Source organism: Argopecten irradians, chromosome 9 (genome assembly GCF_041381155.1).
Source record: "Argopecten irradians isolate NY chromosome 9, Ai_NY, whole genome shotgun sequence".
Classification (NCBI taxonomy): domain Eukaryota; kingdom Metazoa; phylum Mollusca; class Bivalvia; order Pectinida; family Pectinidae; genus Argopecten; species Argopecten irradians.
The window spans coordinates 22,399,260-22,418,559 of record NC_091142.1 but is presented as its reverse complement, the minus strand read 5'-3'; the positions used below and the strand labels follow the sequence as shown (position 1 = coordinate 22,418,559).

Below are 19,300 nucleotides of genomic sequence, written 5' to 3'. Positions count from 1 at the left end.
CGCGCATTCCCCTCTTAATCGCTACATAATGAACTACAGCGATGCACGATATACATACATAAACAAAAATGCTTTTGCCATTTTTATTTTAACTGACAGTATTGGTGTACTTTTTGGTAATAAAGAATGTACATGTGTATGTAACCGAAAACACAGAAACAGTATTACATATAACACTGTGAACAGCTGACCAGTGTCGGATATTCTTACATAAGTCCTATGGTGTTTAGACAAATATATGTTGTACGTAATCATGTTTGTAAATGGCAAAAATAGCTAATCTATACGTGCATAAGATATTAGATATGAAACAAAAGCAAATTAATGACAATGCAGTTTAGTTTAGGGAGATAAGCATTTAAGCATTTCTAAATAGCGGACTAAACGACCAGCGGAAATGTTTTATAAGCATTTCTCGTCAGGGTATGTATTTGCTTGAAGATGAATATAAAATCAATCAATTCCGTATTGCATGCAGACTCTAAAGATAACGTAGAAAATATATTTAACCTTTCGCTTGTTTTGGTCCTCATGCTAACTTTCGTACAGTACAGGTACGTGTATGCTTGTTCAAAGTGTACATTGTATGTACATGTACAGTATACAACGTATGAAGCAAAGTTGTAAGCAGTCAAAGAATAATCAAATAGTAAACTAATCAAATCAAACTGATTTACGCTTTAGACTAAATTTGCCTAAAGCTTTTAGTTTAAACAGTATCTTTATTTATATATTGAAACATATAAATACAATACATTAAACACATTTCGGAATTGGAATAAAGCGTTTGATCTCCAAACACGGACATAGTCATTCAGATCCCCCGCCAATGGAGATATCTTTTGTTTGTTTGTTTGATTAATTAACGTCCTATTAACAGCTATGGTCATGTAATGACGGCCTCCCATGTATGCGGTGTGTTACGTGTATGTTGTGCGAGGTGCGTGTTTTGGGAGACTGCGGTATATTCATGTAGTGTCTTCTTGTATAGTGGAACTGTTGCCCTTTTTATAGTGCTATATCACTGAAGCATGCCGCCGAAGACACCAAGCAACACACCCCACCCGGTCACATTATACTGACAACGGGCCAACCAGTCGTCCCACTCCCTGTATGCTGAGCGCTAAGCAGGAGTAGAAACTACCACTTTTAAAGACTTTGGTGTGTCTCGGCTAGGGGACAGAACCCAAAGCCAAGCTGAAGTAAGTTTGATTGTGGAGACTTATGTGTATGAAAATAAAAAAAGGAAAAGGGAAGTTGAGCTAAATAAAGATGGAGTATAATTCAAGTAGAGCGGGGCTGTAATTGTTGAATCAGGTATACAGCCTTGACATTTATATTAGACTATATACACAAAGATGGGTGGAGTAACATTTACCATATTTTCAGCAATGTTTCCATGGTAACGGAAAAAGTGCAAAAAATGAAAACCTAAAAATAGCAAAAGGTACTACTAGACCATAAAAAGAATGTGTCTATGAAGTTTCGTGGAAATATCTCTGCTGGTTTTAGAGTTATGCTCCGGAAATGAACCTGCTACAAAAACATGATATTTTAAGGAATGTTTCTATGGTTACAGAAAAAAGCACAAAAATTGAAAACATAAAAATAGCAAAAGGCACTACTAGACCATAAGAAGAATGTGTCTATGAAGTTTCATGTAACTATCTCTGCTGGTTTTAGAGTTGTGCTCCGGAAACGATTCTTACACAAAAATATGATATTTTCAGCAATGTTTCCATGGTTACAGAAAAAAGTACACAAAGTGAAAACCTTAAAATAGCAAAAGGCACTACTAGACCATAAGACTAATGTGCCTATGAAGTTTCGTGGAAATATCTCTTCTGGTTTTAGGGTTGTGCTCCGGAAACGAACCTGGTACAAAAATATGATATTGTCAGCAATGTTTCCATGGTTACGGAAAAAATGAAAACCTAAAAATAGCAAAAGGCACTACAAGACCATAAGACCAATGTGTGTATGAAGTTTCGTGGGAATATCTCTACTGGTTTTAGAGTTATGCTCGGGAAACCATTCGTACGGACGGATGGAACCCATTTGTATATCCCCCGCTAACTTCGTTGGGCGGGGGATAATTATTCACCAGTACGCGAAAGATGTACATTGTGTAATTGCATGGTCAAGTAATGCAATGAATTGTCAGACCGACACAACAGACTGTAAAATTATTATTTTTCCGTTCTAATATGAACAAACGGCAACAATGTACATATAATATCGTGCATTAATCACTTATATTTGAAACTCGATATCATTATAGCATCATTCGATCCTTTGCTTGACCTACGAGATGCATACAAGTAGTTATACAAGTTACAATGTATCACAACCAAATTTCATTCAATACTAATTGGAAGTAATCATTCTGTAGTTTGGTCATTTTGTCATTTTATAGTGATGTAGAGAAATTACTTTATTAATGTTCTTCATTTAACACAATACAGTTATTTTCTATTCTATACGAGCATATGCATATATAAATGTTTATAAAAATACTGAATATTACTGTGTCTATTGGTCTTTTTTCCATAAAAAAAATCCCTAACACAAAAAAAGATCAAAAACCGTACTTTCGTATTTTCTCCAATGAGAACCGATTCGTGGTAAGATAAAAACAATAATTTGTTCCTCTTTCAACTACCATGACATAGCCGGTTATTTTCGCTGCTTAAAAAAGTTGTATTTGAATTTTTACGGTTTTAAAATTTCGATTCGCGACTTCTCTATAAAGGTATATTAAATAATTAATTACTTTCGTAAAATTTGGAGGTTTTTTTTCGACCTTAACGATGTCCCGCGAAATCGCGAAAATATCCTCCTTTGAAAATAATAGGGTATACGGTATTTCTGGAACCGCTCCTGCAGTACTAAAAATTTTTGCGTATCATTGTGAAAATATTGATAAACAATGTAATCATTTTCGAGAATTCTGTATCTAATATATTATGTGTGTGTGTGTGTGTGTGTGTGTGCGCGCGCGCGCGCGCGTGCTCAATATTCAAGGACGTTTCCATACTGGCACAGATCAGTAAATTTACCTTGTCATTCTATCTAAGGTAGTATGATTCGGGATATGAGTTTGTTTTATGTACATTTTATATCGCCTCGTGTTTGTCCTGACGCTATGTTCCTGTATAGGTGTTGATTATCCCTCTTCTGTTATTCTTACAAAAACTCGTCATCAAAATTCAATATTACGCAGTTTCTCTCTTGTTTTCTTTGTGTATACACTACGTACCAAAGGCTAAAATGTCATCTATAGTTGACATTTTCCAGGCACACACAACTCGTATAATGAACTAAAATACGCATTTATTTTATCATGTACAACACAAATACATGCACGTGATTATGTCCATGATACCAACTCCAGCTAGACTATTAATCAACACGTAGATACGTATGTGTACTACCCTAGTGAACCTAAATGACTTTCAGGCTTAAACGGAGTGTAGCGACAGATGAGTATGTTTTTACCGATTTTTTTTTATCTAGGCCCTAAAACGTCTGATATTGACCTATATGGACACTAGAAATGGTTCAAGTATGTATATAAGATGTTCAAAACTCCCATGTCCCTGCTTTACTTTATAGCGGAATAGAAACTAATATTGAAGTGTCCGCTACCTCAAATGACACGGACTTTTTCTCGGGTGAATTCACCCACACTATTGCTTTCAAATATGCTGTTAGAAGACCAATTCCGACTACTGTAATGCCAATAACGATTCGTTATGCATGTATATATGTCGTTCAGTGTCTATTTTTGGAACAAACATCTCCTGTTTTTTTTTTTTTTTTTTTTTTTTTTTTTGTTAAAAGAAGTAAAGGCAGATTCCTTGGTTTATTGTTTGATCCCTATATTTCCTCTGAAAAACCTTCGCCTTTTACAACCGGTTTGTAATAGTTCTTCATGTCTAATGGTCACAGTTTCTGAACATATCTTGTATAGTGGAACTGTTGCCCTTTTTATAGTGCTATATCACTGAAGCATGCCACCGAAGACACCAAGCAACATTATACTGACAACGGGCGAACCAGTCGTCCCACTCCCTGTATGCTGAACGCTAAGCAGGAGCAGAAACTACCACTTTTATAGACTTTGGTGTGTCTCGGCCAGGGGACAGAACCCAGAGACAACATGAACATACCGCAGTCTCCCAGTACACTCACCTCGCACAACATACACGCAACACACCGCATACATGGGAGGCCGTCCTTACATGACCATAGCTGTTAATAGGACGTTAATTAATCAAACAAACAAACAAACAAACAAACAAACTGAACATATCTAATTAAGAAAATTCCAAGGAATTCTATGTATTCGATCCTTTGTCAATATTTTACATTATTTTGTGAGTCAAATTTTGATAAAAGCCGGAAAATCTTTCAACTTAACCCATTTGTCATTATTGTACATTGCTTAGAATACAATACTAGATCGCAGTTAATATACATATTTAATCTTTTATCCACAATTTTAGAAAGCATATCTACGTGTTGCTGTAAGATGGAGTGGCAATGGAAAGTGCGATATCGTTGCACTGTAGCCTCAAAGGATGATATTCACTCGCGTTCGACGTCATAAGTCACGACAGCTTCCAAAAGTACATGACGTCATTTTTAAGTGTAGTGACGTCATTTTACAAGATATGACGTCAAAAAGGTATCATTCTTAAGAGGAGATATCATGCTACCGAATATTTATAAATAAAATTAAAAAATGCGATGTCGATTTTTGAAGCACCTGCATCGGCTCAAAATCGGCTTTTGTGCACTGAACGTAGATGTTCATTCGGCTCAAAATCTGCTCTTTGGCACAGAAGTGGTTATTAGACTGTGGTGTGTCTATGCTAGAAGGCAGGACCCAGAGCCTACCTCACAGGGACGAGCGCTCAACAGAAGGCAAACAGTGAGGTGGTGTCAAGGGAGAGGTTAGAAAGATAAAATCCTAAATTTAGTCGCCTTTTACGACCATGCATTAGGGACTACCGATACAATTTCTACGTCCTACCCGCAGGGCAGCCGAGTGCATAGGTGGCAGTGGTCTGTTTTACCTATACAGTATATGATACGTTGTAGAACCCGTTTCCGGTTTAAACACAACGGTAGAGTTTACAGTGTAAGTTGGGAATTTGAAAGGTTCTGGTGGACTACACGACACGATTTGTGACCGAGGGATAATATTAACTTAACAGACGTTGTTATCATTCTTCACCAGCATGTCCTAGCTGATCCTGAGACCACAGATAAGGTGGCTTTTGGTTTAATGAGGAAGTTTTGTTTTTGTGACCAATGAGAAGCAGTAAGTGTCGGAATGCAGACACTCTCGTAGCTAAATGATATCTCAACTGAAATCACGCGAGAGATTACGAGATTTGTCACTTTTCACTTTTCGAGAAGCGAGGCAGGCGCCATTTTTCGGAGAGAAGATTTTCGTGTTCTGGCCTGGGCGTTAGCCTGTGTTTAGACAGCATCGTAAGTAGAATATATATATATTTGTATTGTTTGTGAAATTGTTTGGGGAAATTCGTGTCTGTAGGTACGGCCGAAGACACTTTTTTAATCGATTTATTTTTGATGGGGACCATGTGGTTTTGACCGAGGTCCAGGTTTCTTGTATTTTCTCGATTGTGTCGGGCAGTTCGGCTGCTGGCATTAACAGGCTTTTAGGCTTTTGCCTCTTACTTTGTATTGTTGCTGATGTCAGACAGTTTTAGCTGGAGACTCGAACATGGTTTATTCGATTTGAGAGGTCAGACGGTGCGGCCGGAGACCAACAGTGTTTGCCTTTTCATTTTTGGGAGGTCAGACGGTGCGGCCGCAGACCAACGAATTTTCTGTTTGTGATTTGTGAATGTCTGGTAGTTCGGCTGTTGACTCGTTGTATGGAGATTCAGAGGATTTTTCTTTCTTGGATATTTATGTGTTGCATAGATGTTTATGGCAACGTAGAAAAAAGGGAATTTTTTATTTTTCGGTTGGGCCACGTGGTCGTCCGTACTTACAAGTATGCCTAACAGTAATACAGGACGTTGTGCGGAGGGATGGTCAATATGGGTTATGGTCTGTTGTATAGCGTTTTTTAGTCTCCGATTCAGTCTTGTTTGTAGAACATGATAGCGATATTTCGCAGGCTGACCTACCCATAAATTCAGTGATTGACACTTCTAGTGGGGTGAGCTTGGCGATGTGCTTACAGCTATTAGCCTACTTCAGCAACCTTTAAATGTGCAATAACTTTTGGTTAGGCGTGTGAAAAAAAAAAAAAAAAAAAAAAAAAAAAAAAATGTGTATATCTACTAGTACAGTATATATATGTACCCTTTATTTAGCAAGCAAATATTTTATTGAGGGGATATTTTTCCTTTACGAGAAGACATTGGTGCGTGAAAATCACCATTTATGATTTGGATATTTACTTTTATTTGCTTCTTATTTTGCTTCTTGTTTGCTTACTCGGTAGATGTCTTATCAAGTATTAAAGCCAAAGCATAACCTCAACGACAGGAATATCCTTCCGTTGGTCCTCGAGATTAAGACGACCAGGTCTGATGATATTACAGACTCGGCTGCGACAAGCAGGCTTAAGAGGGATCACAGCCTTATGGATTACTCTGAGGAAGAGATCAGTAGAGAATTTAAGAAGTTGACAGGTACTGTGGGTCTCTTGAAATAGATTTATGCAGTGTACATTTTCATAAATATATATAGGGTTCTTTTTGATAAATCGAGTGTCTTGACACAAAATCTGGTTTTAATCATGTTTGTAATGCCCTAGGAAACCAGATTGCTTGGGGGCCGCAGTGGCCGAGTGGTTAGGATGTACCGACATATTACCACATCCCTCCACCCCTGGGTCGCGAGTTTGAATCCCATGTGGGGCAGTTGCCAGATACTGACCACTGGTCGGTGGTTTTTCTCCGGGTACTCCGGCTTTCCTCCACCAACAAACCTGGCACGTCCTAATGACCATGGCTGTTTAAAGGACCTTAAAATATTCGAATTGCTTGGATTCGGCTTGGATTCATGTTTGTAAAAAAAAAAAAAAAAAAAAAAAAAAAAAAAAAAATGTAATTGGGACTGTTTTGTTATTCAGCAGATTAACAAATTAAATTTTTGTACAGGATGACAATCAGGAATGGCAGATAAATACTTTTTGGATGCAGTAATTATTTAGTTTTGGGGTGGTAATTTTTCAATCCTCTGTTGATCCAGGTCAAGATGTGGAGACAGTCCTATCACTAGCAGGCAAAGATACATCACCTACATCGCCTACACATATCCGTTACGCACTCCACCTGGCCATTATTCTGGCTAACAGCATCGGTGCTCCCAAAGGAGCAGTCCTACAGACCAGCCAGCAGGGTGGAAAGGAGGGTGGGATCTCAAAGAACGCAGGTACTTTGAAGATGTTTGTAAATCTTGACTGAAGGTTAAGATCGTATTTTTAGGATTTAAGGGTCATGGTCTTGTACTGATCTTTTTGTCAATGTCACTATCTAATCTAAATGAAGGCAGTGTATATATATTGCTAGCTATGCCTAGTGAAGATCTTGCTTATAGTGTTATAAAAAAAAAAAAAAAAAAAAAAAAAAAAAAAAAAAAATGATGATGTTTGTTTAAGTTATGTCAAAGTCAAGGTTTACTGTATGTATGACATTGTGTATTGGTTTATAGTCACAGATGTGGGAACCGGTGCAGAGGTCAGCACTCACGTCCAGGATTCAGCAATGGAGGCTCGCTTAAAAAAGATGGAGCAGCAGCTGTCGGTGTCCACTCAGTCACACAAAGAAAAGACAAGGTGGAGGAGGCCCTCCGCAATGTAAGATTTATGGCGGGGAGGCCTTCGTTAACCGCCCCAATGTCACTGATCGCTTCTTTAGAGGTTCTAGTAGATTGTGCCTCGAGGGCAGGTGCTGCTGAGGTAGAATTTTATTCGAAAGCCTTAAGCGTGTGTAGGCAACACGAAGACAATCCTGATATGCCTACACTTTGTTTAAAGTTATTAGGTTCCTCAGAGGACAAAAAGATATCTGCCACTGTGGCTGATTGGTTAAAATCAAATGTGAGGGAGGTGAAGAAAAGAAAGTCATAGGGAGAGTCCAGCGAAAGGGGAAATCGTGTCCCAGGGCTACACACATCCTCAGGGTTATGCACCATACCCATACCCTCCTTTTCCTGGGACTCCCCCACAACCAGTGATGCCTTTTATGCCTGGCCAGGGTTATTTTCCCCCCTATCCAGATTTCTCGGCTATGGGAGGTGCCAGGCAGGGGCGCCCCAGGTTTGTTAAGAAAAGGGGAACATGCTACCTTTGCAAAGAAATGGGTCATTATGTGGCTAATTGCCCTAAGGTCCTCAAAAAGTCCTAGAACCTTTGTAAGGAAATGGGGCCATGATATAGCTAATTGTCTTTAAGGTCAACAATAGCTGTGGTATTTGATAGCAAGATGATAGTTGATGGGAGCTGTTTTGTGGTAGATTTATATTTTGTTTGATAGCAAATTTAAAGTTTTTTTTGATGTTTTCGGTCGGTTATGAGGAAGGTTTACCTAACATGATGAAAACTAATTATAATTGATTTATTTTAGGATGCCTTTCTTTTAATATACATGGTTAGTAACACATTGATATGTGCAGGGGAAAGTCTTTGTTGCACTCTTTGGTTCTCGTTCCAAGGGTAGCTAATCCCTTAGTGGCTTTTTAAGTCGCGTGGAATGAGGGCTGAAGTGTTTTTTCCTCTATTTAGATTTATCCTTTTAACTTGTTGTAGAGATCACAGGATATCCCTCAAACAGTTAAGAGGGCCAGATTTGAGCCGTCTATTCCAGAGTGGGAGATTGGTTTAAAGTTTGACCCCTCAAAGATTGCAGCAAGGGATCTTCCATGTCGGTGGGTAAATTACAGAGGAAAAGCTCTTCAGCCCCCATTCCAACATGCCAGGGCAGAGGAAGTGGCTTCAGGGGCCCAGTTCAGTTTGGCTGACTTACCTTTTCGGGACCCAGATTATTTCTTAGCAGGAAATGTTTGTAAGTCGGAATACCTCCAGTTTTGGGAAAGAATTAATGCATGTGAGGAGGTGTTAGATTGGATAAAATATGGGGTAGATGTTAGTAGGCATTTTGTGCATTTTAAGGGAGACTTCAGGGGTGTTTCTTATGACTCTGATACACCGCCACCTATCTTATTATCTAATTCCAAAACATGCATAGGTTATGAAGAATTTATCTTGCAGTCTCTTTTGGAAAGAGTAGCAAATGGGTCTATGGTCGTATGGGGAAAGGTTGGGGAAGTTGAGCCACCATATTTGGTGATGCCACTCACAGTTGAACCTAGTAAACCTCGCCTCTGTCATGATGAACGGTTTCTTAATCTTTGGATCAAGGACAATAGTTTTACCCTTGATACACTGAAGGAAGTTCCTCGGGTTATCCCTAAGGGTTCATACATGTCGAACATTGACGACAAGTCTGGGTATGACCACATCAGTCTTTCGGTGAACTCCAGGAAGTATTTTGGTGTCCAGTTTGGGGGATGGTACCTTGTTTATACTTCCCTTCCCTTTGGATTTAAAGCTAGTGCTTATATTTACCAAATGACTGGTATGTCAGTTACAAGCTACTGTAGGCAGCTTGGTGTACCCTGTCTTCAGTATATCGACGACAGGTTGATTGGTGAGGCTACAGCTCAAGGTGGAATGAGCAAAGATCAATGTGGCAATCCTCAAAGAGCAACAGCTGCTTTGTACATAGTGTGTGAAGTTCTTGTAAGAGTTGGCTATTTCATCGGCTTACGGAAGTCTGTATTTCAGCCCAGCCAGATCCTACAGTTTCTTGGGATGTTGGTGGATTCGGCTAATCAGTGTTTTCGTATTCCCCCCATCAAGATTGAGAAGTTTAAGTTACTTAGAAATTCTGTTCTCAAGGGTCAGTGTGTTGATTTAAACACTTTACAACGGTTCGCCGGAAAGTGTATTTCTTTCATGCTAGCCGTCCCTGGTGCAAAGTTGTTTATTCGGGAGGTCAATAGGGCTATCGGTAGGGCAAGCAAGAACAGTCGACCAGTTATGTTAGATGACAAGCTCCGAGAGGAAATTCAGCATTGGGAGTTCATGGACACTTTTACAGAATGGGTGCCATGGAGAGCTGAGAGGCATCTCCAGGTTAGTATAGCAACAGATGCTTCCCTGTTTCGGTGGGGAGCAGTGGTTGGAGAACAAAGAGGCATTGGGGATTTCTTCCCAACAGATGATGACCGCCCTATCCACCTTAAGGAGGCAGACGCTGTGCTAAAAACTATTGCCACCCATGAGGGGAGCATGAAAAACCACAGGGTTGATGCACATGTTGACAATAGGGCTGTGGTGGCTGCATGGGAAGGACAGGGGTGTCGAAGCTCAGAGTTAAATGATCTAATAAAGGGGATTTTTGCAATAACACAAAGAAGCAATATTGACCTACGCTTACAGTACATACCATCAGCAGAGAACCCAGCAGATCTTGAATCCCGACGTAAGTCTTTGGCAGACTGCAAGTTGTCGGAGTCTGTTTGGGGGCGGGTTCAATCAGTTTTTGGTCCCCACACTGTGGACCTCATGGCGCTGGACTCTAATGCAATGTTAGAAAGGGATGGCCAGCGTTTACGCCATTTTACCCCATACCCATTACCAGAGTCGGCAGGTGTGAACATTTTTGCTCAGGACCTTTCTTCTGAGAGGTTTCCTTATGTCTTTCCCCCATTTTGCCTAATTTCTTCTGTTCTTAAGTTCTTGATAGAACAAAAACCAAAGCAGTGCACTTTCGTTTTTCCAAAACCTGAGGTGTTGCCTTCATGGTGGCCAAGGCTATGTTCACATGCTACAGACTGGCTCGAACTGGGGACAACGGGTGATACTAGTGTCATTTTGGGTCCATCAAAGTCTGGCTTCAGTCCAGTTGCTTTACGTACTCCCTTGATGGTGGCCAGGCTTGCCTTTCCCTAATTTCCAATTAGTTGAATGAGCATTTTGTGTATATTGATAGTGGTACTGGTAGTAGTCAAGTTGAGGTGTTATTACAATTTCCAATGTTGCAGGGATCGGTAGTGTTCCCGGTACCATGGACCCCGATGGTGATTACAGGTGCTTCTTGCTGCCCTTTGACCAATATCGCCTATTCCTGTAATTTTCCTGGAGCCCTCCTGTCCAGGCTGGAATCCCCCCAGTCAGTGATTCGTATGCCAGCGACAGTTCACAGCAGGCTCGCAGAGCTTGAACGAAGTGTTGATAGTACTCCTTATAATCAGAAGAAATCAGCTTTGGAACGTGAATTGCTAGCATTCTTTGATATATCTGTTTGCAATATAAGGCGTATTTCTCCAGAGGATATTTGCCATTTCCTTATAAAAGAAGGATGGGAAAGGGAAGACACGAATTCATTCGGTTAATTGCCCATACTTGGGTAGGGTTGGGCCATCAGAATGTGAATGCCCATCCAGATTGTCTGCGGGAACAGTTCAGTCACTTGTTGGTCAGTTAAAGTCCATCTTTAAGGTGAGGGGACTTGGGGTGGAATGGGACGAAGGTTTGTGTTCTGGGAACCCAGCAAGTAGCTTGAGGGTACAGAAATATGTAAAGGCTATCCAGCAGGAGCAAGCGAAGTCTCATGTAAAAGTTAGTCAAGCCAAGCCTTTGTTTTTTGGGAAGTTAACAAAGGTTTTTAGCCACATTGATGATCTTCTTTCTAAAGTCAGCGAGAATCCCGCTGAACGATTTGTTCTTCTACGAGACCAGGCTTTCTTTAAGTTGCAATTTTTCAGTGGGGATAGGGCTGGTGATTTGGCAAAATGTTTAACGCAGGAGATTCATCAGTTTGAGGATGGGGCTGGTCTGTTATTTGGTCATACTGTCGGGAAAACCTTGAATAATGGGAAGGTCAATGAGTTTACCGTGATGAGAATGGACAACAGAAGTGTGTGTCCAGTTACAGGTTTGGAGAAGTATATCTCTGGGGCAAATTCGGTAGGTATAGACTTGAGATATGGCTATCTGTTTAGGCCATTGGACAGGACAAGAAAACTTGTTCTGGAGGAGGCTGTTTCAACTTCTTCTATGTATAACAGGCTAAAAAGCTATTTAAAAGACATGGGTATAGACGAAGGGGAGACAACCCATAGCATAAGAGGGGGGTCTGCTGTGACTATGGCTGTGTCAGGATACGGTGATGCTGGGGATATTATGAGTCATGTGGGATGGTCCTGCGAACAGAGTCTAGAGAGATATACAAGGTTTGGGAAAGTCCTACAGAGAGGTACGGTGAGCAAGAAGTTTAGAAATGTTGCAGAAGCCCCGGAGTGGGCAGAGCAGGTGTATAGTGCACTAGGTAGTCCTGATGCCACACGTCCAGCCTTCAGTTAACTCTGCAGCCCAGGTGTTTTGAATGCAATGACTTAGGTATGCCTTTTTACTGGAATTTTGAATGATAGTATTATCATGATATAAATTTTATACTTTGCTGTTAATGATAACCTGTAATTTAGTTATGTTTGTAAATACGGTACTAAAGTCACTGAGAGTGTGCGCTATTTACAAATGGAGTACACATACATTGTACATAGTTTAGATAATTCATTTTCAAGGTTAAATGACTATTGGTTTTAGTTCTGTACAACAATTTATTCATAAATTTTATAGTTCAGATTGTAAACCCTTTAATCATAGCTGAAGTATTGTGTATTGTCATGTTTTTGCACCTGGTTTAATACTTGGTCACTTGGATATATAACACATGGGTTTTTTAAATGTGCAATTTTTGAAGTAATTCAGAAGTAATTACTGTAATCAATTACTGTTTTTGTAGTTTCCTTTTTCGCACCAAATAGGATTAATCATTTTGAAATCCGATACGCATTTGTAATCTTGATACGACGGTCACAGGACAAAGTAGAGAAAGGTCAAAGGCCAACTCAGAAGTAATCCATTTTGAACAATTGCTTTATTTTCAAGGTCAAGTGATGTTTTTTCTAGTTACTGTAAGACAGGTGTTAATGGTGACATGTACTGCTGTAGGTATCAACATCCCATTCATGGTTGTGTATGCATTGTTTGTGGGTTGGGTTATCAATGAAAACCCATAAATAGATTATGGTACATGAGAACATCAATTGGTCAGATATTGTAATAGTTAAATAAAATTCACCATTTGTTGATATATTTCACTTGTTTTGTCATTTTTGCTCCTTAAAGTCATATCAGGGTTTAGATGAGTTTTGGATGTGAGTATTGGGATTGTTTTGTTGAGGTTAGGGATTATGGGAGGAAGAATTTGGGAACTATTGGGGGTAATGTGAGTTTTCACCCAATACACTATCCAAAACTCATCCAAAGCTCAGCTATCCGAGCGTGAGTATCAGTTGAGATAAATTTATATCTCAACTGAAATCACGCGAGAGATTACGAGATTTGTCACTTTTCACTTTTCGAGAAGCGAGGTTTGTGACATTAAGAGGCATATAAGATATTTAAGTACTAAAAGACAAAGAAATTCTGCTATAGACTAGAGGAGAACCACAAGTGAGATCAGAGGATAATATTTGGCACCCACCCACCCCTCCCTTTTATGAATTTGGAGCTCTTGCTCTGGTACCTGAGTTTTCACCCAATACACTATCCAAAACTCATCCAAAGCTCAGCTATCCGAGCGTGAGTATCAGTTGAGATAAATTTATATCGGTTACACGTAGACAGTTTGCGGTAAACGTTTTTGAACAATTTGAATTTCTTGAAATATCACCTAAGATTTGGATAATTGATAAGATAAGTTTCGTGTTGTGCCAGATCGCTTCTGCAGGACTTCTTTTCTGCAATGATTTAATAGTGCAGTGGCATTTTCATTAGTTCTCTTTATCTCTCCGGTCGCGTTCATTCACGTTGAATTTCATCAGAAAGAGAATAAAATAAATGTCTAATAAGTTGCTGGTGAAATTCTAAGCCCTTCGAAACGGTAGGGCGTTAGAATTGTACCTGCTGCCCCTATTGCATGATCGTGAAAGGCGACTAAATTTAGGATCTTATCTTTTTCTCTTCTTCCTAACTGATTTTAATCTTTCCAAATGCCTCCCTTGGCACCGCCTCACTTTTGGCCTTGAGTTGAGCGTTCGCCCCTGTGAGGAAGGCTTTGGGTTAAAATATTGCTTTACTAAATCTAAAAATAAAATCAGTTGTTTTACAATACATTTTTTCGGCAATATGAATGTAATTTTGAACCAAAATAAAAAGATTCGAATTCCCCTTTAATTCGCCAAACTTTTCCCCTATTTTGAAAAAGGGTAGTTTCCCCAAAAACCTAGATTATTCCCTGAAAACATTATCAAATTTACATGTAAAAACTTAACTTCAGCCATTTATTGACTGTCGTTTCGGAATATTCCGCCTGGAAACGGAGAATGACATATACTATAGGGGTTAAGTTTACTATAGTTTATATTGGGAAAACACATTTTTGCGCATTATTTGGTCATTTGTAATAGAAAATGAGTCAAATGTCAGAATTATCAGTATGAGATGGCCATTTACAGTACTTAATGCGTCTAACATTCCCTCAAACGCGTTTTAGATTCGTTTGCGTTTCTTTCGTTTAGTTTCGTTTGCGTTTTGTTTCGTCGAGCGTTTTTCGTTTGCGTTTCGCGTTTTCGTTCGTTTGCGTTTCGATTCGATTTCGTTTGCGTTCGTTTGCGTTTTGATTCGTTTTGGCTTTCGTTCGTTTGCGTTTGCGTGCGTTTGCGTTCCAATTCGTTTACCGGATGTTATTCATTGATATTTGATTAGGAATGGTTGACTGCGCATGTGTTGGCTAAACTAAAAGTGGAGTCAAACGACGGTGTAGGCCGATAAATTTACGTGTTCTGGACAATGTAGTAAACATACACAAATAAATTTAAAAAAAAAATCCTTTTGTATCTAGACATTAATTACATTTGATACGTGTAACCTACACACATTGTTTGATAGTAATGATCATTTGTATACCTTTCTGCAAGGTCTTATATAGTACTAGCTATACACGTGTATGTGCTACAGGGGGACAGGTACAATATACACTTGTAACACCCGCGGGGCTCGATAAAGTGGACTGAAGGATTACAGACAGGTGTGAACTCACGCCACAGGACGCCGTACTGCTGGTCATAATATATATATAACTCACTGGTGCATACATTATAAAAAAAATTATATCCGACTCATCACTGTTAGCATTGGATCACATTATTTTCTAGTGGTACACACTATTCTAATAATAAAATAACACAATTAATAATATCTCAACCATACAACGAATACTTTTTTTTACATATTTTATGTGAAATTAAGAACGTACCGAAGTCAATAGATATCAAATCATAATTGACTTATATATATATACATATACAACACGAACTGACAGTTGATACATGTACATTCAACTGTATCTCTGTATTTACACGTATTGGCCATTGATATGATTGATCATGTATTTTATTGGTATGTTGATGTAACAAAACACACGAGGAATAAAACACCATAGAGCTGGTTTTCTGTAATGACTAGAATAACACAAAATTGTTGTTTTTGTGGTATGCTTTGGTACATGTACATGCACGGGGTCACGTACGCGTATTATACACATCGTAGCCTAAATAAACATGTGAGGGGCCGTGCGCGTCTGAGGCTACGTATCAGTGAGCCATTGTTCATGGGTGACTGCACTTGACCAGGTGTGATACAAGTTGACACAAAATCAAAATATGCCGCTGTCAAATAACAAATGGTATAAATGAAAGCAGGTAAATCGAGAGGGGGAGTGGGGATGGAGAGGGGTAGAGTGTTGTACATGTGTTGTCCGTGAATTATAAAGCAAATTTATATAAGACCTCCAAATGGGTCGGGTAAATGCTACAGGTGAGTGTTCACATTGATATCTATATAACGGCCGGTACGGGGACCTCCTCTGGAGTCATATATATATACATGTAAAATATAACTACCTAACCGCTAGACCTAGGGTTTATACTTGCAGTAATCAAACGTACATGTTCACAATACTTACACTAAAATAAGAAGTTCTTCTTAAGTGTTTTCTTTTCTGAAACTGATAATTTCTATAAAACAGTACTAGTATGTGTGACAAATTCAGAGCAGACTTATAAATACTAGCATTGATTGAAGACTATTTATACACATGCATGTTTTATAATTATTTTTAAAATCTCGCTTTATAAGTTAAAAAAAATGTATTAATGCTTGGATATATATACGTAATCACATACTTATTGGTAATATATTTATAACAATTGCATATTTTCTAAGACAAAATATATATTTTTCATAATGATAAATCGCACTAAATCAAAATTGCGAACGTAAAATAGACATCGCTTTCAGAATCCGGATCACTAAGCTACCGAAGTCCCGATCGACATTTATGATTGCATTCTGGTCTTCCGGTCACGCTTTCACTTCGTTTACGTTTTTCGTTTTTCGTTTGCGTTTTTCGTTTTGCGTTTAGCGCTTGACGAAACGCGTTTTTCGTTTTACGCTAATCGTTTTTCGTTTGCGTTTTTCGTTTGCGTTTTCGTTCGTTTTCGTTTAACATTTCGTTTGCGTTTTGCGTTTCGCGTTCGTTTCGAGGGAATGTTAGACGCATTAAGTACTGTAATCCAATTAACAAATTTTCTATGACTGACCCCCAGCGGCCTTATGGGCGGGGTCAAATAGGCTAAAACTTCAAAAATCTTCTTCTGAAATTCTGGAAATGGTAGAATCAAATACTTTTCATAAATAGAAAGGTCTTAAGGTCCTTTACAAAAATTGTGAATTATATGACCCTGGGGTTTCCCCTGGGGAGAGGGTCAAGTTTACTATAGTTTATATAGGGAAAAAACATTTATGAACATATTTTGCTCAATTTTCACTGGAAACGAGTCAAACTTGGTTAGAATTATTAGCCTGAGATTGCATTTTTATATCATATCCATATTGGTCCAGTCCGACCCCCTGGGGGCAGAGGGGCGGGGCCAAAAAAGGTCAAATAGGCTAAAACTTCAAAAATATTCTTTTAAAATTCTGGAAATGGTATAATCAAATACACTTTATAGATGAAAAGGTCTTAAAGTTTGCTTATAAAAATTGTAAATTATATGATCCTTGGGGAGGGGGTCAAGTTTACTATAGTTTATATAGGAAAAACACATTAATGAGCATTTTTTGCCCAATTTTCGCAGGAAATTAGTCAAAATTAATTAGAATTATTAGCCTAAGATATAGCATTTTAACATCCATATCCGTCCTCGATGACCCCCACGGGGACCAGAGGGGCTGGACCAAACAGGGTCAAAATGATTAAAATTTCAAAAAATACCTCTAATTTCACAGGTTTGATGGAAGCAGATACTCTTCATAGTCTAAAAAGTCAAATTTATAAATCACTGACCAACTTCAAGGCCCAGCATATAGTGTTCATATGTCGTTAATTTGTTTCATTATATGTTTCATTACATATTCTAACTCAGGTGACCGTTAAGGCCCATGGGCCTCTTGTTTATTATTGCATTTATATGACAAGACTGCAAGTTAAAACAATTTCAATCTGTCATACATGTATGTAAATGGCTATAATCCTATATCAACATGTAGCTACGTTCTTCCAAGGTTGATATGGAAAAAATATATCCATCTTACCAAATATCAGTGAAAAACACATTTAAAGGCACAAACACGCATAAAAACTAACATCAGAATGAATATATACGCCATTTACCACTTCGGTATCTTTAGGGAAATAGTGAATTAACTGTTATTGCTGCGTTAAGGTAAAAAAAAATGTCAAGGCACCATCGACCCGTGAAAGTATGAACAACTCCGAAAATTAAAGTTAAGAGTCATTCAGAAGAAACTCGTTCGACAATGATATATCATTAATTAATCGACTAACTTCTGAACAGTCTAGTATAAAATGCTTCCTTTAAGCTGTACAGGTTGGTTCTGATAAGGTTCTCGGGTATTGTATATCACGATTTCTCTCGACTCCGCCTTTCTCTAATCACTGCGTGCTTCATTTAGCATTATCAAATTTTCCAAAAATGGGCAATATCAATATCTTTAGGATGGAGAGATATATTTAGTTTGTTGTGCAATTATTTTCACGCAATCCTCTACTGAAGGTCAGAAAGGTTACGAAGTCTGTTTATACGTATAGAATTCTTCAAGAACGTTGTAGTGGAATTCAGGATCTTCGGAGTACATCTGAATTAAAAAAAAAATTTCTAGAACGCTATTTTTTCTCGTTATTCCTCGATTTGTGCCTCGAATTTATAATTCTCCTCTCAGTGAGTTAACAAGATCACGATGTATTTACTTTGGAACTCATCCTTCGAATTATCAATTGTGGTTTTCTTAAAGAAAACTTAAGTGATGCACTGGTCGAATTTCTGATAGAGAAGATCGATTTGCAACAGATGTAGACTTGCGAGGTACAACGCTGGAAATTGTGCTTACAAAATAAACACAAAAATGAATTGCTGGAAAATGCCAAATGAGGGTAAATTTGGCAGGACCTTGTTTTCACCGATTATCTCGTGAAAACCGTTAACGTGACATTGAAAAAAGAGTAACCCTCCTAAGGTTAGAAACGTGTGAAGGCTCAATTGTTTTAAAGGTGTAAGTGTCCAAAACCTTTTTGACCATAATTATATTTAAGTCATCAAGAGTTCTCCCTCTTTTAGTTTAGAAATCGATGAAGGCACATGTGTTTGAACGTGGTGAGTGTACACACCTTTTTGACAAAAAAGATGTACTGGGTGATAAGTATTGAATTAATTTCCCTTGAATTAGTTTGTTTGATTAATTAACGTCCTATTAACAGCTATGGTCATGTAAGAACGGCCTCCCATGTATGCGGTGTGCTGCGTGTATGTTGTGCGAGGTGTGTGTTTTGGGAGACTGCGGTATATTCATGTTATGTCTTCTTGTATAGTGGAACTGTTGCCCTTTTTATAGTGCTATATCACTGAAGCATGCCGCCGAAGACACCAAGCAACACACCCCACCCGGTCACATTATACTGACAACGGGCGAACCAGTCGTCCCACTCCCTGTATGCTGAGCGCTAAGCAGGAGCAGAAACTACCACTTTTAAAGACTTTGGTGTGTCTCGGCCAGGGGACAGAACCCAGAGCCTTCCTCACAAGGGCGAACGCTCAACTCAAGGCCAAAAGTGAGGCGGTGCCAAGGGAGGCATTAGGAAAGATAAAGTCAGTTAGG

General features: G+C 38.8%; 1 protein-coding gene across 2 annotated transcripts; it reads left to right on the top strand.

Moving 5' to 3' along the window:
* The first annotated feature begins 5,343 nt into the window (after positions 1-5,343).
* On the top strand, positions 5,344-13,216 carry LOC138331791 (uncharacterized). 2 transcript variants are annotated; one of them, XM_069279569.1, is made up of 4 exons: positions 5,345-5,502; positions 6,491-6,680; positions 7,243-7,849; positions 8,801-13,216. In XM_069279569.1, the coding sequence occupies exon 4, from the start codon at positions 9,293-9,295 to the stop codon at positions 11,006-11,008; it is 1,716 nt and encodes a 571-aa protein (XP_069135670.1). In that variant the 5' UTR covers positions 5,345-5,502; positions 6,491-6,680; positions 7,243-7,849; positions 8,801-9,292; the 3' UTR covers positions 11,009-13,216. The 2 variants fall into 2 exon arrangements, with proteins under 2 accessions (XP_069135669.1, XP_069135670.1); XM_069279568.1 differs by having other exon boundaries at positions 5,344-6,680.
* The last annotated feature ends 6,084 nt before the right edge of the window (positions 13,217-19,300 follow it).

Bases quoted from the DNA above. Each gene is read 5' to 3' on its own strand.
- LOC138331791 (XM_069279568.1), top strand. From the start codon at position 9,293: ATGGTCGTATGGGGAAAGGTTGGGGAAGTTGAGCCACCATATTTGGTG.